The sequence below is a fragment of the Homalodisca vitripennis genome, chromosome 5, assembly GCF_021130785.1.
Source record: "Homalodisca vitripennis isolate AUS2020 chromosome 5, UT_GWSS_2.1, whole genome shotgun sequence".
NCBI classification, from domain to species: domain Eukaryota; kingdom Metazoa; phylum Arthropoda; class Insecta; order Hemiptera; family Cicadellidae; genus Homalodisca; species Homalodisca vitripennis.
This window is the reverse complement of record NC_060211.1, coordinates 126,197,252-126,221,487: the sequence shown is the minus strand read 5'-3', so window position 1 is coordinate 126,221,487 and position 24,236 is coordinate 126,197,252. Positions and strand designations below refer to the sequence as shown.

The 24,236-nt window shown below is 32.1% G+C and overlaps 1 protein-coding gene across 12 annotated transcripts in view; it reads left to right on the top strand.

The window, feature by feature from the left end:
- The window catches only part of LOC124362831 (sodium/hydrogen exchanger 7), a 108,620-nt gene extending 98,874 nt beyond the window's left edge, over positions 1 to 9,746 (top strand). For 2 of the 12 annotated variants that reach the window (XR_006922502.1, XM_046817669.1), the window contains 2 exons: positions 113 to 171; positions 7,672 to 9,746. Coding sequence is in view for 7 of the 12 variants with exons in the window: in XM_046817669.1 (XP_046673625.1) it covers positions 113 to 169 (57 nt within the window). In the remaining 5 variants the exon portion in view is untranslated. Of the gene's footprint in view, positions 1 to 112; positions 172 to 3,199; positions 3,243 to 4,213; positions 5,850 to 7,671 lie in introns of those variants that run through there. The other 10 variants (XM_046817668.1, XM_046817667.1, XM_046817671.1 and 7 more) reach the window with 9 other exon arrangements.
- The last annotated feature ends 14,490 nt before the right edge of the window (positions 9,747 to 24,236 follow it).

The following is a 24,236-nucleotide window of genomic DNA, read 5'->3' as shown; positions in this document are numbered from 1 at the left end:
TAACAAACATTTAATTAATAATTTGTTTTAATAGTACCATGCGATGCATTGCTTTCTTGTTATGTTGGCTGGTGATTTGCTTTGCTCATTAAAGTTGTTTCTCTCTTTTCAGAGTGCGGTGGTGATTAACCCTCTGAGATTTTATCCATCAGATGGAGTTTTGCCTTAAATGTCAGTTGAGTCACAACACTGTATCTGTCATGTTCACTGTTGCATGCTTTCATTGGGTGTAATCAACTCGTTATTGTCTGTCTGATGTGGCAAACAACCTGGAGTCTTAGATAAAGAGAATTATAATTCACTGCAGTAATTTATGACAAGTTTAATTAATTATGAAACACATCCTGATAAGGTAGTTTTGTATAAAACATGTCCCATTGGATACAATATGATAATTTTATTCAAGTGCGAAATTTTACTGTAGCTTTTTAGTGTCACGGCATTGTTGTTAGTGATTCCATGATATATATATATATATATATATATATATATATATATATATATATATATATATATATATAATATAAAAGTACAGGGATCATTGAGAGCAACTCTATGCATTTGTTAAATATGCTGTAGTTATATAATGAGCTAGCTGTCTACTAAAAGTGTCATTTTGTTTCAAAAGCTTTAATGTGTTGATTTTTTTCACGTTAGATATCTGTGGACTGTTTTCAACGTTTATGTTAAAACAAAAAAATAATTAATTCAGTTCAGCTGTTTCTTTCTGTTCAGTTAATAGTGATGTTCAATTTTGTTATGGTAATTATTTGTTTTGTTATTTAACCTACTCATTTTTTTATTTTGATTTCATTATGTACATATTGTGAATGTACAGTGTGAGTAAAATAATGTGACTATATAGTGTGAAAACTTCACAGTAATGAAGACTTAGTGAGTTACAAGATGATATAAGGGCTATGTATGTGAGGAAGTTCTAAATAATGGTAGTAGAAGAAGACTTCATCAAGCGAATTCTTTTACGAAGTAGAGAGTGACAGGCCAAGTTCTGATTAAGATAATGTCAATGATACTATTATGAAGGCAGGGACTATCAATGAGCCTGAGTTTAAGAGTTTTGAGAATGGATATAATAAAATTGTTACTTCAACTCAAAAATTGTGTAAGAAGTGTAAATAGATAAACAATTTCTGTAGATTTTGAAAGTGTCACACTCAAACTAATTATCAAGGATGCTTACTTGGTACACATTAAATACTTACAAAATGGAGAAAAACAACAATAATTTTTCTCTTACTGAAAGCAATTGATATAATATTTAGTATTTGTTTTTTTTAATAACAGTGTACTTTGTTTTATATTATTATGTGTCAAATATATAAAAGTGCCGCATATCTATCTGCTAGATGAAAAAGAAATGCAACCATTTCCTTTCTTTTTTTAAATATCTATAGAGCATTTGACTTTAGTTGGTAGGGAATCATAATTAGGAAAGAGCCAAATAGATTTCATTTAGTATTTTTTTATTCAATTAGTACAAAATCTGTACACTGATTAGTACACTGGAATACATTGAGAAATAAAATAAAATATAAATCTAACTACTTGTAAATTATAAGTAACATTTTATAACACATTTTAAAGAGTTCACATAAACATTCAAGATTTATTAAAACTCATTAATACGATAAAGATCATTAAGGAAGTATTTTAGTTTTACCTTTAGCTTTGTCCAGACAGTCTCTGTTTTCGTTTCTTTAGGTAATTTATTGCTGAAAATTGTTCCCAAATAGTGTATTGAGATGTTTTGTGATAGAACTCATAGTGGCATGGAGGTATATATTGGCAAGTCAGTTTAACGTCTGCTATATTTGTGAACTTAACAGAGTTAGGGTAGACTATCAAATCTAAGTTTCACAGTTAATATAGTTTCATAAATATACAAGGTGTGTTCAAAAAGTAACAGGAATTTTAAGTTTAATGAGTTTGGAGAGTCCAGTTGTCAAGATTTTTTAAATTATCTAGGTACTCATGTTCCAAGTATAATAAAATTTCCAGCTTTATTCATTGTTAACTTTTCAGTAGCAGCTGCTATGGTTAGATGTGTTTTATGAACTCATCGATATATGTTTGTTAAAAAAGTGGATCACAGAATTTGTATAAAATTTTTGTGAAAAAATTAAATAAAGTGTAGGAATTGCTAATAAAGATGTTTTGCAAGTCTGCTATAAGTAAAACAAGGGTTTACAAGTGATATAAACGTTTCAAAGATGACCGTGAAGACATTGAGGATGATAAACGCTCTGGATGCTCCAGCACATCCATAACCGATGAAAACATGAAAAATTGTAAGAAATGGATATGATAGATCACCGTATTATGTTCAGAGAAGTCGCTGATAATGGTAATTGAATGAATGTAAGAAAACTAAACATTTTAGATTATTTATTTCACAAATATTTTGTAGTCAAATTAAAGCATAAATGCCAGAACCTGCTTTAGCAAGAATATTCTCAATATGGGAGTCTTAATCCAGATTTTCATCTGTGAATTATCCTAGAAATTTTGAATAAGGAGCTTGAGATGTGGATACTTGGCAAACAAATCCATAGAGTATACTCACTGTTTGGTATGTACACTGTGGTTTTTCATGTATTATTTTCTCAAAGAGCAGCAATTTTTTCTTCAGTTACAGTATTTGGTGGTCTTCCACTGAGCTCTTCATCTGAGGACGAAAACAGATCATTTTTAACTGTAAAAAACAATGGCATGTGCCAAGTGATGTCCCCAAAAGCTGCTGACAACTGATCAAGAGATTACATCTCACTCCAAATGTGTTTAAAATATAACAAAAATTTGGAACAAAAATCTGCAGTTCTACAACATTGGACACAAATGATTTTGTTATCTAAAGTTGAAATCAAAGCTTTATAAGGTAACAGACTTTGAATTCTAAACAGGTGTGCTGTCTTGTATGTATACTAATTGCTTTACCTTGGTAATTTTCTTATCTATATGCTGTTTTAAATAGGTCAGAATTTCAAAACATATTTAGTGAACCTCATAACATCTGTTCCATATTATAAAATCTTAAAATTACAAACAGGACAAGATAATCACGAGTTGACTGCACCAGTATTTATAACAATTACTTTCTAACTTTAAAACTAATTGTGTACATCAGTACAAAGTAAGCACACATAACATTGCATCAAAGTGCATGATGTAATTATTGCAGGTTTACATTTGAGACTCCATGACCAAGATAATATCATTCAAAGGTTGGTGGAGATTTGTTTTTGTTATTAGAATTAAAGTATTGATCAAGATTTGCTTTTTTAATATTGTTATACAATATGATATTTAAGTTGGATTGCATACAGATTTTGATTTTTTAATCTACGTCAAGAAGAGAGATTTAAATATAAAACTTTCTCCTATTAGTAAAAAAAGAAAAAAAGTTTGGATTATTCACAGTAATTGTTTTTGTGTCTGATTTCTGTAACAACTGGAGCGTATATGGAAGTTAATATTTTATCCTGTTTTTGTCCCGGCCTTGCATTGTCCGTGGTGTCTTTAAAGCGCTTAATCCATTTGAAAACAGATGTTTTCTACAGAGAATTATCACTGTAAACAGCTATTACCATTTCAGTAACTTTTGTCGCGGTTAGAAAAAAAAAAAAAAAAAAAAAACTATATAAACAAAGGCAACAGAAACTAACATAACTAGTACAGTTCGATGATCCGCCAAGCACTGACGGCTTATTGGGTCTCAGGCAACTATCATTGTGCTTTTTTATGCACTTTCTTTTTTAAAATGCTCAATCTGTGCTTGAACATGATTCAATCTAAATAGAGTTCTAAAATTGCAACAATGTTCGCTTTTGTGATATTACTTTGTGGTGATTGTTGAATTGTGGTATCAAATTTAATTCATTATTAATGTTACCTACTGAGGCTAAAATTAAAATCTGAAGTTTTCCTACATGGATTCCTTACTTTTTCAATGTTCGTTATTGACAATGGATGATTTGATAGGATTTCGGACATTTGCCAACATATGTTACAAAAAGTATTGATTCCTTCCTTGATTTGTTTTACCTGAAGGCAGGTATTGCTCAAGAAAGAGTTAGAACCCGAGACCACTGTGGCATTCATAAGATGCTACTGACTAAGCTGCTCATTTTATGTTGGTAGGCCTAAGATTAATGGTGAAGATAACATGTTACGGATTAAATGTATGCTGTTACAGCTGACACCTCTGTTCTCTAGTGAAGATCTCCCGTTATCTGGAGGCCGTGACACGAAACTCCATCTCCTAGGACCTCTGGACAATCCTCTATGAATTAATTGTTTGTTAGTTTCACCCACTCTTGCTTTATATGATTGTTAAACTGATTGTATTGTTTCATTATTCTTTAGTGCATAAGAACCAACCGATTGTTACATTAGGAATAAGTTTTATTAGTTTTAAGTAGCACTTTGTATAATAATTATTGTCCTAGTACTTAATTAGCCGAATATTGAAATGTATCCAGTATTAGTTGCTGAGCCATTGATGAAATCAATAACAGAATATTTTTACTACTTACTATTTTTGATAGTTTAAGCCATTTCCACTGTTGAACTTAAGCGTATCAAACTATCCATCTTATATGATTGCTTTTGTAAATTTGCATTGAGTATTATTGATTAGTTTGACCAAAAAGTTTCAATCAATATCAATTTCACCCTTGCCTTACTTTTTCCTCAAGACTGAACCATAACATCTACGTAATTTTCATCTTTAATGCAATTGTATTCATTTTATATTTTTCTTTACCAAGTCACTAGGTAATCATAGAAAATCCTATTATTTGTATTTCTTCAAGTTCTCACGAAGAGCACAATGCACTCTTAGAGTAAATTAACTGTTTTATGATTCTATAATATTCTGGAAGTATTTGAAAGAATTTACAATTTTTATGTTCTGTTATGTAGTTACTTATATCTTAATGATTTATTTGACCTAATTTAAGGTGAAAATGAGAATTTACATTGAAGTTTTAACAATAACAACTCTAAATCTTAGATATTTAGAGTAAAGAGTATATATTTATAACTGTATTATAAATATTACTTACAGATACTATCCATTAAGTTAAGGAAAATCAAAATGTTGCTTAAAACGTGTACTGTTGCATAATTTACCGGTAAACTCATGGTTTGTTTATAGCTCTACCATATTTCACCAAATCTACTTATTTAGTGGGACATATATTTTCAATAGATTTGAACCAATTTAATTGGCAAGGACACTTTACAATTACTACAATGAAGTTAATGGGTGTATGAATATACACAAATGAGGCATGGGTGGCTCATGCCGCATATGAATTATTTGCTTGCAGTTATTTCTCATCTGTGGCATGACTCCAGACACGCGCACTTGTATCCCTTTTATGCACAGATATCAGGAATATCATTACCTGCTAAGTGTTTTATATCTGCCTCCTAGGTACATCTTAAAATTTGTCATATATTTGTAGCTTCATTTAATAATTCAATCAATATTGTTATAGTTGAATATAAATAGCATGTATCATGAGTAACCATGGTGGTTAAAATTAATAACAAAGTGAACGTGTCAAAGCTACTGATCAGTAAGAATCATCTTGTTTTTATATGAAAAAAAAACTTAAATGAGTTGATGTATCTACTTGACAGCAGCCTTTTCTATGGATATGTTAGTACTAAAAACCGCTGAGAGGATCGCGTAACTACAAATTTTTGAACCTGAAGGATAAGTTCGATTCATACATTTCAATTATTGACTGGCCTTTAGTGAAGCCTGTCACTTGTGGGGCTGGACAAATTTAATTTCTGTCTGTCTGTCCCTGTCCGCATGATATCTCGAAAAAGGAATTGACCCATAGACATACTTGAAATTTTGCATGAAACTTCATTTATATATTAAGAACACTGAGTTTGATGATGGTGCATGTCAGTCCATGGGATCTGGCTGAGCATTAGTGAATATCTTTACACTGGTCTTATGGGTAACTATGATGGAAATGAGATAATAGTGGAATAAATAAATTTGTAAACTAACTGTGTACAATCATATGAGATTTCAACAAGTGAGACTTTTATTCATAGGGTGAAAAGAAAATATAATAGACTGTATTCAATATAAAAAGTCGGTGACGATATTTGACTGCAGCACACTTTTACGTTGTAGTACCCTCGTTTGGAGTACAATTTGGACACTGCTATAGAACCTAACTTACTGAACAAATGAGTTCTATGACGGTGCATGTCCAACCATGGAATTGGGCTGAGAGTATTGATGCCTGTCACTCAGTAGGTTAACACAATTTGTTTTTGTCTGTCGAGAGGATGTAACATTTCTTTTCTCTATAATTGTATGACTGATCTGTCCACAGGACATCTAGAAAATGAAATGAGCTATATAGATTTGAAAATTTGTATGCAACTCTAGTGAAGCCTATTACACGACACTGTAATATGGTGTTCTCTTACCTTGTATATTCATAACTCATATTTCATTGTTCGAGCAAACTATGAAATAATAGTAGGCCCACCATTAATAATTTGTGATTAAAATACTGAATTGATAACCTAAACTATACTGGATAGTTCAAAATTGGTATTGTATATTGCACACCATAGGAGTTACCACCACATGTTGGTTTGGAAAGTGTAAGTGTTGAATAAAATTTTACATTACAGTTTTATTACTTTAATTTATCTCACCTGTTAATATAACAGGTATTTTACAACAACTTTTTCACTGTGTAACTTCAGAACATACTGCCTAATTTGTAGTTTGTTCAACAAACAGTTATTAAATTTAGTATGTTATAAATTATTATTTACCTTGTTTTATTGTCATTAAATTAATAACTATACGTTGTAATATAGAAAATGAAATCTGTACTGAACTGGTTTAAAAAGTAACTTTTGAATAGTTGATGGTCTGTACATATTATGTTATAACGTGATGCAAAAGTGACACTGACATTTTTGCACGTTTTAAGTTTAATATTCATGAGTTTCAATGTAAGTAAATTGCTTGGTTGGTTTGTAATAAAATGTATGTGCTCTTAAAAACAATGACGTAAATGTAATCATCATAATGGCTATTGTATTCCGTATCCAGTTAGTTACCCGTGAATATAGTTATACTGTATATTTGTTATTATAACCAACTTGTTTATCCCAGTTGGATGTTGCTTTGATGTGCAAGTCAACGAAATAATTGATTATTGATACAGAACTAGGTATTGTATTTCCCTGTTAAAATTGTTTAATATGCTAATCAAATAGCTATTGTCAAATATTAGTTGAGGTCTGATAGAACTTGTACCATCATGTATGTGGCTACTCACTGAACCTGCACAGCATGGCATGCTTGTTGGATGAGTTATCTAGTTCTCTATCAGTAATAAATGCAGATAGATTTAACATTATTATTGTGTTGATGAAATAATCTAATGATATTGCTTACAGATCTTGAGTTAAAAAAATGGATCATATATTGTGATACTTACTTTAAGCGAAGAAGAAAATTGGCATATTGGAGTCTACTTGTAACCACTGTTAACTGAATCTTTTAGTTTGGTTACCAAGTGTTTTGTTGTTTGGTAATACGATGTATTTTGAGAAGTAATATTTGTGTGAATCTTTTAAACACCCTTGTTGTTTCAGACATAGATGTGGAACAGTAAAGTAAATGTTATTGATTATGCTGTACTTGACAAACTGCAAGTTGGAAAGAAGGGATGACTTAAAATTTTCCAGCGATCAACAATCATATGCAGTGCCAATGTACAACACAAAACTGAATCCTCCCTTTAGTATCATTGCCATGATGACATCAGTTTACATTTTTGCAAGCAAATTGCCAATATGTTTTGGAGCATAACAGATGGTAAAGATTTGTCACTGTGTGACATGACAATTTTTTATTTGACTATTTGATAAGGTCAATCAATGCCAATATCAACATGACCAATTCAACCAGTGATGCCTTAAAGTCAAATAGGCGATAATCACTAAGTAAAATAGTTATGGAAATTTACTAAATTTAAAGGCAGTGGAAGTTATTTTTATCCCATTCAGGGGTTTCCTGCACTATGTAATTCTTTTATGAATGGTGCCACAATCAGATAAATAATGGTGCATGCCAAATTGAATGCATGATATTTAAATACTTTATTAAACTTGTTTACCAAAGGCTAAATTTTCCAGCACAGGTGCTCCAGCATCAATCGATATGTGGAAAATGCTTTTGATAGCCACTCTGGTAGTGATTGAATTTAACATTGTAATTGTAAAAAAGGTTAAGACTTGAAAAATTGGATCATTGAGTGTTAAATATTGGATCTAATGTTTTAGCTATTGAAAACTACAGTACAACCTTGTTTATCTACATTAATTGGGACCAGAAGTGATTCGGGAAAACAGTAAATATAATAAAAACAAAATAGATTACTGATAATAGGAAATTTACTGTTGTAAAAACAACAGGAATAAGATCAGTCAAAAGTGTTTAACTTTGGTACACTGCTTCTGGGAAGCACAATAAAAATAACCATCAGCTGATCTAGCTGTGCCATGGCATCAGATTGAGTCATTACATGGTCTTCATTATCATAATTGTTTTTATTGTCATCTGTTACAAGCTGCTGATACAATTTATCAGTATGAAAGGAACAGGTTTGGTCATTTGGTTCATTAATGTGGTTGAATGGCTGGTGGTACAAAACTACTACCATCCATGGGATTATACCTGAATACTTTGAACGCTGAATCCTGCAGAGTGGGTGCTGACATCCACTTGAGGTCCTACAAGCGAAGTCTCAAAAACAATGTTATGGCGACTTGTCCCACGAGATGGTGGTTGTATTCCATACATGGACAGCTCGGTTGATTGTGAGCATTTAGAGAAGTTCGATGGAGGGACTTAGGTGTGATTTACCTGTGTGTTGGTAAGCATTATTCTTAACATAAAACATGTATTAACTGAAAACCAAACTGTGCTTTACATTCACAAACATTGTTTAAATTCACTTTCCTCCACTCTGTAAAGATGATGGGGATAACACAGAGATGTGAAAATGTGATCTGGATAAACAAGGTTGTACCGTATTGACAGATGTAGTGCTTATAAGATTCATTGATGTAGGTCTAAGGTTTGTGTATTTCTTAGATGCAAAGTACTTGCAAAATTTCAAGTACTCTTTGGTGTGAATAAAGGTTTCTACAAAACACTTTAATAAAAGTGTAATCATTTAACTGTGATTTAGAATTTAAATATCTATATATGAATGAGATATGACTATGTTCCAATATGCTTTAAAAAGGCAATTCAAAATCTTTATTAGGTATAGAATTTTTCTGAATATTTAAAAGTATATTTAGTTTATGTTGTTTTCAGTTTGTATTTTATAGATGTAAAATATAGTATGGATTTGATTATGTAATAATTAATGATGTTGTGATTTTTAGTTGGTTTTATTTAAACAATGTTAGTGTTTTCAATTGTGTTAAATCTTTAATCGTAATGTTTGATAATGGCAGAGTTTGTGTAAACATGCTCAAATGACTAATTAATGTTATGGATGAGTCTAATTTTAGAAAATGTATTCTAGTCTTAATCATTTTAAAGAGTTGTAAAGAAGGGATTATATGTATATGTTTATAATAAATATTGCTGTATTAATGTATATTAAGATTTAATGTTAATATACATTGATATTAAATTCTTTTATTACAGGCTAGCGGTTTATTATTATTACATCCTAAGTCCTAATAAATCCAAAATCGTAGTAATTTCAAGCCAACAGTTTTTTAGTCAACTGGTTACTTCTTAAGTGCAATTGATCGTTTTACGGTCAGTTACTGATTAGAATAAAATATATAATGTTACTACCAGTGTTGTAGACCTTAAATGTTATATCAAATGAAAACCTATGATTTGTATTTTATTAAATTGCCTTTAACCTTTTTTAACTTGAGCAGCCGAAACAGTTGTTTGTAAACAAACTGCTATCTGCTATGTTTAGCCAATATTGGGCCTTTGCTGTGTCTTATAATAAAACTGACTTGTACACCTGATAACACCAAATGCTAAGTGAAAAAAAATAACATATTTGAACTACGTATTGTAGCAACAATTGTATTAAATGTCAGATTTTTCAATGACATGTTGATGTATACGCAGCACATTTTTTTACATTTAGGTGTTTTTGAGAATGTAAAAAAAGTGGAATTATTTGTGCAGGGTGAGGCAGATCACCAGTCCGTGATGTATAGCGGCTGAAACAAGAAACCTACCTTATTCGTTTTAACGAACACCCTATATTTCAACCCTGAATAATTCGGGAACATTTTTAATGCCCAATAATACATAAAAATTACACTTTTGGAGGAGTAGGGATCATTTTTTAAAGAATTTAAAAATGTAAAGGTAGGTTTAACTGTACCTCATTTTAACCCTCAAACTGGCAGTAATTTCTTCTACAAATGGCAGGCCATTTTTGTGGTTTGTACCTGTATCTTATGTTATAAAAAATTACGCATAAACCATAATAAATACATGACATCAACATTTTTGTTTTTTTGAAAAGTAGTGGGACTGCTCCTGGTAAAGTAAGATAATATTATAAATATCAGAATCTGAGATAGGCCAATTCGTTCTTCAATTTATCTAGTTTCAGAAAATATGTAATGGTATCCAGTTCTAATGAAGAAAAATTATATATATATATATATATATATATATATATATATATTATGTTATTAACTCCACTTATAGGGTTATCTATATATATATATATTAATGTAATGAAAATAACTAAAACCCTTTAAATGAAAACTTTTTATTACATACACGTGTTTCGGTTTGTAACCATCATCAGTGTACATTAACCTCTAAATAAATAATAAACAATTAGATATACACATGTGGACCTTTTAAACATATGTTAAATTTAAATGACACAGTTGTAATTTTCTTATTAGTAATCTGTATTTAATATTTTAATTTTTTCAAAAATTGGATTTGTCTTATTTTTCAGATTACTTTTTAAAATGTTATGAGGATCTTTACTATAATTTAGATAAATATGTAATTCTTCTTTTGTGTTTAATTTCTCTCCTTTCCTCTCGATATCTAAAATTTCCATGTTCTTTTCAATATTTGTGTAGTTATGGTCAGTCTCCAATAAGTGTTCAGCAAAATTTGATTTTATTGTAGACATGTTATTTGTTTTTAAAGCTTGTATGTGTTCTTTAAACCTTTTATTAAAATTTCTTCCAGTTTGCCCAATATAATAGCTTTCACAGTCACTACAGTTAATTTTGTATACTCCAGATTGTTTGTATAATTCCTGTTTGTCATCATTTTGGTTCACTTTGTTTTCAATAAGTTTAAATGTATTATTTCTTGTTTGGTGACTTTATATATATATTGTAAAAACCACAAATAGTACATGAAAGGTATAAATTTGTTACTATGGTTACAGTTATTTACAAAAATACAATTCTTACACTAAATGTTTACAAAATTTACCATAGTATAGCCTAAAACTAAGCTATAAACCAACATAATAAACCATACCCATGATATATCACTGATTTTCAAAATGGATAGATAAAGAGGATCTTTCAGACAAGTTTTATGATGATACTGTTTCCAAAACAGCACAACAAATTTCACCATGGAAATCAGCAATTCTTTCTGTTTGAATTGTGGTGGTAGTGTTGATTTATGTACAATATGAACTGTTAAAACAAGTGCGTGTCAGATTGACTATGATGTTCAACTGCCAGTTCTAGGGTTAAGGTTGTGCTTGCATCAGTAGTGCATCCTCTGACCGCTAGATCGCACAAGCATCATTGTTTCCTGTTTTACCATTCCTGAAATAACGCAGCCTGCCGACCCATTCTCCCTCCACTCCAAGTACTGGAATAAGTACTCTACCAATAAAAGACTCAACCAATAGAAAGTTTCAAAATGGTTACTATCCGTATTGTACAAAATCACAACATAATGCAATTTTATTAACATGCGTTCTACAAATTAAGTTTAAATAATCTAAACAGTATCTAGACAAATGACTAGTTAAAAGCATCGAAAATCTGCTATCCTTTCAAATCTTCCATTGACCATAGTCAATAATCAATTTGAAACAAACAATTTATATATGCTTATTTTAATCTTTGTAGTAAATAGCTTGAGAATTATTTTTCCAGATTAATCCGATATGTTGAGAATTGTTACAACAACAGCCATAATACAATTTTTGAAACTACGTCGAGGTCAAAGTTCTCTTCTGGCTTAGTTGGAAGAAAGGTAGATTTAACATTTGCTGTTATCTCAAGTTATTATAAAGATTGAATTTTCTTGTATACTTCTAAAACTATTGAAATACCGCTCTTATGGATAAAATATTAAGAATAACAGTACCTTTAAACTGCTTAAAAATGTTGTCTCAATTCTAATTTGTTGAAAAATAAACCAAACCAAAATTTTGTAGAATTGTGAAATGCATCCTTAAACTTTTGGTTGAGACTGGCCAAAGAACTTACCCAAACACTGTATAACCAGTGTGAATTGGATATAAATTATGCTAATCATGTGTTCACTATTATTTCCGTAATGATACTTTATATTATTCAAAGGTTTGTACCACCATTATATGCAAAAACTTTACGACAACAAAACACGTAACAAACATTAACACGTCTTGTTTGTGTTTTTTTACGTGAAATATCTGAAATATAACCAATACTTTAGAGGTATACTAAGTATATATTTGATCGTTATAAGTATGTGAGTGTTAACAAACAATTTCTGGTTGATTGTAACTAATTCAATTTTACGTTTTTACAAACAAATGTATGTTTCTAAAATTTTTGTTTCTAAGGGATTTAAATATTTGGAAGTGTTGCAAGTATCATGACAACCTTCATAATCATCATAATATCAGTGCTGTATAAATTAACTGACTAAACTAAAAATGCATATTTGGTTTGTAAACCTTATACATTTTAAGTAGATCGTACTCTTAATGCAGATTTGTTATACCCGTAGGGTATCAATATTTTTTATGTAGTAAGGATAAAATCCAAATAATTGTAGCACAGAAGGTCCTGGTTTTGATCTTACATTATAACAGTAGTAAGACAGGGCCGGATCTATCATTTCTTCTAGGGGGGCAAGCTTGACTTTTGGCGCCCCCCCCCCCCGATACCAAACTATTTACCATAAGTTTTTACTACTATATGCTTTGTATATGGGTTGAAATAAAATAAAACTTAGGTTGAATAAGAAAGTGTTATTTTAATGAAATAGAAATGTCTATTTTAACAATTTTAACATGAATCCAAAACAATACAATTGTTTTAGAAAAAAACAATACTAACAATTATAGAATCTTTATCTTCCGAGCCTTCTTTGCTGCAAATGTGTTAATTATCTGATCAAAATAAATCAAAGAAGCCCTTTCATGTTCAATTGATACAATGCTTATATTAGTTAGTCTTTGCTGTTTCATAGAATTTCTTAAATAGGTTTTTATAAGCTTCAATTTGCTGAAACTTCTCTCTCCAGATGCTACAGAGACTGGAAGCGTTAGAAAGATTTTAAGAGCTACATATATGTTTGGATAACCCTCTTTCAACTTGCTCTTATGCAATATTTTGAGTAAAGATGCTGCTGTTGCGTCTTCCAATCCATCTTCCATATTTAAGGCATGAAATTTAAAACTCTCTATTTCATTCACAAGCTTTTTCTTCATTTAAGTCACTGGCATATGTTGTAGCTAATTCTTTTGCTTTACTTTTCAAAGTTTTAACATCCATTTTTTTTATTTGATCCCCACACAAAAAATTAAACTTATCAGCAACGATTTTTAACGCATCATATCTGTTAGTTAGCTCACTAATAATTCTATCACATATTTGAAAAAGTGATCTTTTTTGAAAAGCTCTTCTTCTTCTTCAGTAAAATTTGGCCCATCGTCTTCATGTGTGTCTCCTGTCATTTTCTTTTTCTTTCTCTTTCTTGTTTCCTTGTACTCTGCTGTTATGCCCATATTATTAGCTAAAAATGTTTGCCTCATCAATTGCCTCTGAAACAGTTAAATCCCTAGTTGAAGATAATACATTTAGAAGACCTTGTATGTTTCTTGCAGCATTGTCTACTGTTGTGTCCTCTCTTTGTAGAAACTTGCTAACTCTATCAATTTTCTTGAGGACTGAATACCAAAAGCATGTCATAATAACATATTCAAACCTTTTTCATTTTTTTAAGTAGCGATTTAGCTTCAGCTCTTTGTTTCAGGAGATGAGAACTCATGGGTAGTTAAGTCTTCAAGAGAAGAGAGCACTTTATCCATAAGTTTATAAATAACCTCCACAGAATCAATCCTTGCTGACCATCTTGTTTTACTTTCCTGATTTTAACGAAAGGGGAAACATGTTGTTTTAAAACTTCCCACCTTGATGTAGAAGCCATGAAAGAAGTTGTAGAGGCTGTTTATAATACCAAAATACGATTGTGCTTCAACACAGGCCTCTGCTGAATGTACCCCAACTAAATTTAAGGAATGGGCTGAGCATGGGACAAAGTAGGCCAGTTTTGTTCTCTTGCACAATCCTTGACTGGACACCCTTGTATTTCCCAGCCATGTTTTGCTCCGTTTGTCATAACGACTGGCCCCTGCAAAACATCAAGTCTAGACCATCTTCTTTGAGCTTTTTAGCATTGCTTTTCAAAAAGCCCCTCGCCTGTTTTTTCACTCACAGTAAAAAAATCTAAAAAGCTTTCACATACCTCTGGCCCTTCGTCAGTTAAATTTTAATGTAACGAATGACTTCAGTCATTTGTTCATTTTTTACTTACATCAGGGGTACAGTCGAAAATCAATGAAAAATATTTAGCTTTTTTTTATGTCCTGAATTATGTCTTCTCTAATTGCATTTGCAATGAGATCAAGAAACTCATCTTGTACTGTGTGAGAAAAAATAGCTGAGCTGCCCTTCTTATGGCGACCAATATGCTCACGCAAGGTCTCATTATAGTGGGAAATTAAAATCTATAGTGTTGAGAAATTTTCCACTATTTGGATCTGCAAAAGTTACAAGTTTTGTTTGTCCCTCTGAATGCACTACCCTGTTTTGCCAAAAATAAGACAGCATCTAGTATACAGCGTAGTACTTCTCTCCAGTGGGATTCCTCCTTTTTTATCAGATCCTGCAACTCCTTGTCGATCCCTCCTTTACCAAGTGACGTTTCTAATGCTTTCCATGAAACAAAGGTTTTTTCTTATGGTACTGGGAGTTTTCATGTTCTGGCAATTTGTCACTGAGTTTTTTCCAATTTGTGAATCCCTCCTTTCTTGCTGAAAAACTAAATTGTTGATCTCATGTTCTGTGTTCAAATGACGAAAAAGCCTGTATGGAACACAGTACAAAGCATTCATTGTCTCGCTGTAAGCCCAAATAAGATCTTTTGACCTTTGAACCATTTTTCAAAATTTTGTAAAACAATCTTTTGTAAGGTTTTCGGCCCTCCCTACCGCTTTTACTCAAAATCAGGATTATGATCATCGTTTTTTCACATCTCCTTTGTATGATGTAACATCTTTGTGTGTCACTAAGCTGAGTTGGCCAAGTTCCAGGGTCATTAAAATTAAACTCACATTCACTCTCCTGTTCTTCATGGTTAGGCCCTTTTGAGTCTGAAACTGAAACGGCTTCTTGAAATGACGTAGAAGAGGCCCAAAAATCAGTAGCATGCGAAGTATGTGGTTTTTCACAAATAAAGTCATTGTTGTCTTCCTCCTCTCTGCACAAACGTCCATGAGATCTTCTCCTCCAGCGTTTTCTCTTCTCCCACCGCATCCTCTTGAACAGACGGTTTATTTCTCGTTGCTTTCAGGTTCGGCTTCGTCTGCAAGCAACAGACATAAATGCACACATGACCAAACATTTTAATTTTTTTAAGTAGGTTACATTGTACAACATAAACAAATTATTACATTGTGTAACGTTTTATAAATCATGTAGGCCTAACTAAAAACGTTACAAAAATATGTTTTTAAATAGTGCCAATAATGCTAAAAAAACATGCTATCTTAGTTGGGATACTATTACAGTACTAGCCTACAGCCTATTCGATATATTGTTTTAGTAAGTAAGGCAAGGGGATATTATTACAATCAATGTATTGTTAACATTTTAGTACGTATGTTACCGTATTAAAACTATCGTTAATAATAGCATAGAAAGTAAGTGAAAGAAGCATTTTATGTATATGTTTTTTTAATGTATTTAGTTCTGAATATTTAAATTGTGTTTATGCTACGCAAGGTGTGGTGGGTGTCGGCCGACGAATGTGAACGGGAGGAGGATTTTCATTCAGGCAACGAATCTATAAAATATCTATAAACTAAAACTATATTTTACAATTAATGATCTATAACCACTATTTTTAACATTAAAAACTGAAGTTTGTTGTTATTATGCGCTATAGCCTATAACTGTTTTGTACTCAAAATGAATCTTAACAAATTAAAATACAACAAAAATTAGTTACCTTGGTCCTTGATATTTTGCAACCATGATGACATTAAAGTTGACGATTTCGCGGCCTCTTGTTGTCTTGCTTTAGCTTTCTTTCTGTGGAAACACCCTGATGGTTTTTTTTCGACATGTTGATCTATGTTAGTCACAGTAGAATATTCATACAACTGCGACATGAAATCTAACCCTAAAAATCATTAAAAGTTCACGTTCACGTCAAGCGGAACACTCACGAGTCACTAGTCAGGGGCGGGAGCGGGAGACTTGCGCTTTCTAGTCCTAGTCAAGCCATAGACAATGTTGCCAACCCACAGCCTTAGTTATGAAAAATTACCCTGCCGCTTTAAAGATATTTCTTACTAGGCCTATGTTCTTTTGGTTTGCGCAAATATAGTTTACTGAAGTAAGAAATTGTATGTACGTAGACTATATTGTGCTATTGACACTTGACAGTAGAAATGGTAAATGTTTTTTTTATTATGGTGGCCTCATCCCATCATTTGGCGCCCGGCCGGCGCCCCCCCTAACTCGGCGGCCCCGGGTCACATGCCCCCCCTGCCCCTCCCTGGATCCGGCCCTGGTAGTAGATAGGAATATAATTTGCCTTTTAGATGGTATAACTATTCCAAGGATAAATTTTTTTTTAATGTGTAAAAGTTCTCGAAATGTTTAAATGAGTGGACATGACGTTCGGAGATCAAATGAGCTTACTCATAAATAATCCATATTACTTTGTTGCTTTCTGTCCATGTCAATTATTTTTATAACCTATTTATTCTAACCTGACAGTTTCCAATTAGGGTAGTGTTTTTTCTTTTTCTTTTATGTTATCAGAGAAAACGATAATTTTCATTATTCTTTTATGTTACTGAAAAAAGAATAAAAAATTCTAAAGCATGTAGTCCAGAATTTTAGTAGCATAAAGTGCCCTTGTTGTCAAGAGTTTTAGTTCATTCAATCCACTGTAGTTTTCACATCTTACAATGTTTTGAATGTTTTAGTTGTTTGAAATGATTAGTATAACATTAGATATGTATATTTTCATTCAGGTTGTAATTAAATAAGTGTGCTCAGCTTAACACATGCAAGCCTCGGTAATTAGCCTTGTAAAACTATTTGTTTGGTTATGATAGAGCCGAGAACAGAGACATCAAGTGCAGAGTGAAGGAGAGAGGAACAAATTGAGGGGCTGGAGGGGTAAGGGGATTGCAGTTAGTGGGAAAGGGATGAGTGCGCTACTTTTTGTGCATCCATGAGCAGCGTGACAGGAAGCAGACTGAAAATCTGAGGGCACGGTGTCTTTTTAAGAATCAACACAGATTCCACATGAATACTATTTTTACAATTTAAAATCTTCAAATTTTAGATATTCTCCCAGAGGGAGTAAAATATTTTAAATTCCTAGATGTAGAAATGAATATTTTTTTCATTAACATTTTAAACATAGTAGAAAAATTAACTCATGTTTTTCAAAATAAAAAAAAATATGTCAATCCCTCTGATCATATTTCACATACATAATGTAAAATTTGAAATCCTTATCATCAGACCTTTTCCATTGGGCCTGATTATAAAAATGTCTTTCTGTCTTCAGAAAGGATATCTTGAAGGATTGTGACTATTATATTTAAAAAAATTGATTCAGCCCCAAATAAATTACACCACCTTAAAGGTTTTAATTTATTTTTGATCCAAAATGTCAAAGTTGTACAATTGCACAGTTTTTGTTTTAATGTTACCTCGTTAAATCTTTGCCCAAAATTAAATCTCCATCTGAATTCCAAGACTACCGACCAATTAGTATCTTACCAGCTCTCTCGAAAGGCCTTGAGCGAATAGTTCATTCCCAAATATCAGATTTCTTGTCTAAAAATAATATTATTAATGTTTTTCAGTCTGGCTTTCGCCAAAACCATAGTACAGAAACTGCACTTCTGAAAATAACTGATGACATTCGATTAGCCATGGATCGAGGTCTTTATACCTTACTAGTTCTATTCGATTTCAGCAAGGCCTTCAATACAATCATTCATAACATTCTATTTAAAAAGCTTCAAAATTTAGGTTTCTCTGAAAATGCTTTAGCATGGATAAAATCATATCTGAGGGACAGAAAGCAGTGTGTGTGCAATGACAACTCAATGTCTGATTTCAGAACTGTGACCTGCGGAGTTCCGCAAGGATCAATTCTTGGCCCACTACTTTTTATTTTGTACATAAATGACATTAACACTGTATTGCGACATTGCAAATTTCACTGTTATGCTGATGACTTACAAATCTACTCACACTTTAACATTATTGACATAAACCAGACTGTGAAATGGATGAATGAAGACATACAACGACTTGTTCAATGGGCTTTAAAAAATGGACTTAAACTTAACCCGGATAAAACCCAACCCATGATTGTCTGTCATCAACGACTTGCCAACTCCATTGACCTACAAAATACACCGACAATAACTGTAGACGGAAAACTTTTACCATACGTTGAAAGGGTAAAAAGTCTAGGACTAATCATAAGCAACACACTTGGAGGGACCGATGCAGTGGTGTACACCTGTAACAGGGTGTTCGCTGCTGTGCACACACTGAAACGAATGCAAGGACTTCTACCATTTCACATTAAACTTCTGTTGATCAAGTCACTTGTGTTTCCTTACTTTAACTACTGCAACGCTGTAATCAATGACATGACTGTAGCCCTTAGCACTAAACTGCAAAGAGCACAAAATTACTGCATTCGCTTTCTGTTTGATTTACGTCGAAGGGATCATGTTACACCATATTTTATTCAATCATCAATTCTAAAATTAGCTGATTCAAGATCGATTCGAATTTTGTCATTGTTGTACTCTATTATTAATACGGATTCACCAAAATATTTATCTGAAAACTTTCAGTTTTTGGCGGCGAGTGGCGCAAGAGAAACTCGGTCTGGTGCACTAAGTCTCAGAATTCCAATACACAGAACCAAAACCTATAACCGATCCTTCACCGTTACCGCCTGTAGATTATGGAACTCCTTACCAGATACTGTCAAACAAATTGAGAGCCGAAAACGGTTTGTGGCGGAGCTGAGACGAAAATACCTGGACCGGATGATCGGGGCGGGCGGCGGGGCTACTCTTTGAATCATGACTGTGTGAATGGAATACTGTAAGTGTAAGTTATAGTTAATTAGCCTTAATTTGCATTATTAAGACATATTTTTTAAGAGGTTAAATGTAAGAAAGGACCATATGGTCCTAATTTCGCCTCAATGAAGAAGTGTTTCTTTCTTTCTTTCTTTTCTCGTTAACAATTTCAGTAAATCCAAATTTTTATCCAAGATTATGAAAGAAGTACTCTTTCTAAAAATATGTTACAGTTATAATTAATTTAGTCCAAATTTAGGATATTTCAAACTTGTAAAACCTAAAAAATTTAAATAGCAAGCAAGGTATGACATATCAAATAGCTCTCTTAAAAACTACAATTTTTTGCATTTAAGTTTGGATTTATCTTGGATGGTTTTGAAATGGCATCAAAAATACTAATTTTCATGATGTTTTATTGCATTACACTGTTTTGAACTCTTGTATTTACCATAAGTTCTAAGTGAATTGATTTTTGTTTAACTCTTTCACCATTACATACTGCAATTTAATTTAAGTAATTATTATTCCTACAATTATATATATTCTAACTATTTATGTCCAACAATGATGTAATTCAACTAACTTAACATTTATAGATGTTCAATCAGTAATCCATTGATTTCCAGAGTTCTTCCTAGAACTGAAGTTTTATACAGCCCTTAAGACCTCTTCTCCATTTATGGATTCACCAACAACCCTGATTCATTGCATTATATCATCTCGAGTTGTGGGCCTTGATGCATAAACAGTCTTTAAACACAAGTCATGCACGTTAAATCTGGGGATCTGAGTGGGTAGATGACGAGTCCACCTCTCCCAATCCAGTTTTTGAGGATATTCCTTATCAAGAGTTTATTGTACCACTTCACAGCCCATTAGTGGGTTGGCACCCTTTCGTGCATACTCCACATTTCTTGGATAGTTTTTTCAGGAATATTCAATAATAAAAACGTAGAAAATTAGCGAATTTACTTTTTCTTTTTAAATTGCTGAGAGGTGAAGTAATGGATTCATTTTGCTTGTCAAAAATTAATTTTTACACTCCATCATTTTATAATAGATCCCAAAATTTGTTTCACATTAATTTTTCTCGTACAATGGCACATTTTTCATCACCTTTGAATACAATGATGAGATTGCATAATTCTTTGCCTGGGGAGGTTGATATATTTTTACATAATATTAATCAATACAAAAGACTTTGTCAGAGGGATATAAACTGAGCTAGACTATCTAATACCGTACATATACACATTTAACAAATATACTACACTACCAATATTTTTATTAAGATGTTTATACTTTTAATTACACACACACACACACACACACACACGCACGCACGCACGCACGCACGCACGCACGAAAGCGCACACGCACATGCACACACACACACACACACACACACACACGTTCTTTTTGTTATGGCTTATCTTGACTTTGTTAATATTTATGATTATTTATTATTGTTATTTTGTTTATAATTTTATTATAGTTACGTTGTTATATTTTTTAATTCACACGGTTTTTAATAGGGTTTACAGTCTTGCTCTTTATAATTCATAAAAAGTTTACATAGGTACTGGACCCTCAGTATTTTGGTGCAGTGTTATTGGTAACCATGTTGGCCCATTTTTTTTCAATGGACACTTGGATGAAAATGTGTAAAAACTTCCTCATCAATACTTATCTCATTTATTTATTTATTTTATTTACATGCAACAAACACAGGTTACACACCCAATTACAATTGTGCATGTTTAAATCAAGATGACATGCAATAATATCCCACACAATCAAATATAATCCAGTCCAGTCCAGTGTTCCACCAAAATAGTTCCCATTAAATATATAATTAAGCCTAAAGATAAATAACAAAACATATACAGGGTGATTCATGAAGTTCTCCCCCCCACTTCTACAGCACATTGTACTAGTAAAAATAATGAAAAAATGTTATAATAAACATAGGTCCGAAAACGCTTCGTTAACGAGTTACAGCTAGCGAAAGATTTCGCCCCTGAATTCCTGGGTAAAGAGTAAAATAAAGCCATACTGAACTTTGGAAAGGTTAATTAAGTAAGAAATATCATGGATTCTTATGTATTTTTACCTGATAACGCTAATAAAATAGGTTTCAGAACTGTACCTGTAGTAGTTTTTGAGGGATTCAGGGTTAAATGCAAAAAATTGGGGCACGAAACAATGTTTTTTTAAGTTTGATGTACAATAACTTTGTTAAATTGGTAATAAAATACATAAAATCAACAAACATTAATTGTAAAGAATTTAATTCTGAGAAAATTGATATAATCAAAGTCTAAAATAAAACAGAAATAAGTACCAAAAATCGATTTTTATTCAGTATAATACATTACTAGCTGTAAAGAAATACCGTACGGTATTTAGTTAAAATAAAAAAAAAAACAAAATGTTTGTTCGTTAATGATGAGATAAATTGAGAAAACAAGATTAACTGTTAAATAAATTTGTTTGTAAATAAAAATATCATGTTTTATATTACGTTGTATTTTTTTTTTAAATAAAAATTTACATCAAATGTTTCGAAAATAAATGAAGCAAACATTTTCCCATTTATTGTTTACTAATCATCGAAATGCAGTTTTTTGTTTATTAATTTCTAAGTTGGTAACGCACGAATAACAGCTGATCAACAATGGTATTCTGTACTGTTACGTTAGAACTGTGTGTATTAGTGGTGTTTTGCAAGCTACAGCAGGAGATCGGGTTCTGTGAATCGTGTTATTAAATGCATTTTTTCTATGAGTTAATGAATTAGATTGTTTATTCAGCGAAAAAATGCCTTACTTATTTTCATCAGAAGAATACGCTGATATGGTTTTTATTTTGGGTTACTGTAATGGTAATGCTAGAGCTGCTGTAGAAGAATATGAACTACGTTACCCTAATAGGAGGATTCCAGATACCAAAACAATTTCAGGAACTTTTCGTACTCTTCGGGAAACAGGATCACTACCAAATACTAGAACCAATTATGAACGAGCTGTCCAACTTGATGATGATATTGTTATTAATGCTGTTCATCGCAGTCCAGGTGTAAGTACACGACGTATTTCTAGGCGGATAGGAGTTTCGCAGTCAACGGTGTGGAGGTCACTTAATCGAAACAAATTTTATCCGTTTCATAAACAAAAGGTTCAACATCTACAGCTAGGGGATGGTCCGCTTCGCTTGGAGTTTTGCAACTTTTTGAATATTAATAATCAACTCTACAAGTGTATTTTGTTTACGGATGAGGCGTCAATAACTTGCACAATGAACCACTCATGGGCAGAAGAAAATCCACATGAGGTAGTGGAACAGAACTTTCAACATCGATTTAGCGTCAATGTCTGGTGTGGCCTTTTGCACAATCGGCTGATTGGACCTTTCATATTACCTGGACGCCTAAATGCTGAGTTCTATTTTGCATTTCCTTCAAGAAGAGTTGCCGCAGCTGTTAGAGAATGTTCCTTTACATCTCAGACAAAATTTGTACTTCCAGCATGACGGAGCACCTCCCCACTTTTCACGTGCCGTTTCTGCTTACTTAAATCATCAATTTACTGGACACTGGATTGGTCGTGGAGGGCCTCACCCTTGGCCACCAAGATCATCAGATCTATCTCCATTGGATTATTGCATCTGGGGATGGATGAAAGACATTGTTATACAAGACAAAAGTGAATTCTCGTGATGAATTAATTGCCCGTATTATGGATTCGGCTGTGCAGATACAGGGAAGTCCTGAAAAATTAAGAAACGCAACAAAAGCAATACACAAACGTGCTGCAAAATATATTGATAATGATGGCCTCATTTTTCGAACATCTATTATAAAAAGTTGCGTACGGTTGGCCCAACCTGATTAATTTTTGCTTAAAACTAGTAATGTATTATACTGAATAAAATCGATCTGTAGCTTGCAAAACACCACTAATAACACAGTTCTAACGTAACAGTACAGAATACCATTGTTGATCAGCTGTTATTCGTGTGTTACCAACTTAGAAATTAATAAAACAAAAAACTGCATTTCGATGATTAGTAAACAATAATGGGAAAATGTTTGCTTCATTTATTTTCGAACATTTGATGTAAAATTTTTATTTAAAAAAAAATACAACGTAATAAAACATGATATTTTTATTTACAAACAAATTTATTTAACAGTTAATCTTGTTTTCCTCAATTTATCTCGTCATTAAGGAACAAACATTTTGTTTTTTTTTTTATTTTAACTAAATACCGTACGGTATTTCTTTACAGCTAGTAATGTATTATACTGAATAAAATCGATTTTTGGTACTTATTTCTGTTTTATTTTAGACTTTGATTATATCAATTTTCTCAAAATTAAATTCTCTACAATTAATGTTTGTTGATTTTATGTATTTATTACCAATTTAACAAAGTTATTGTACATCAAACTTAAAAAACATTGTTTTCGTGCCCCAATTTTTTTGCATTTAACCCTGATTCCCTCAAAAACTACTACAGGTACAGTTCTGAAAC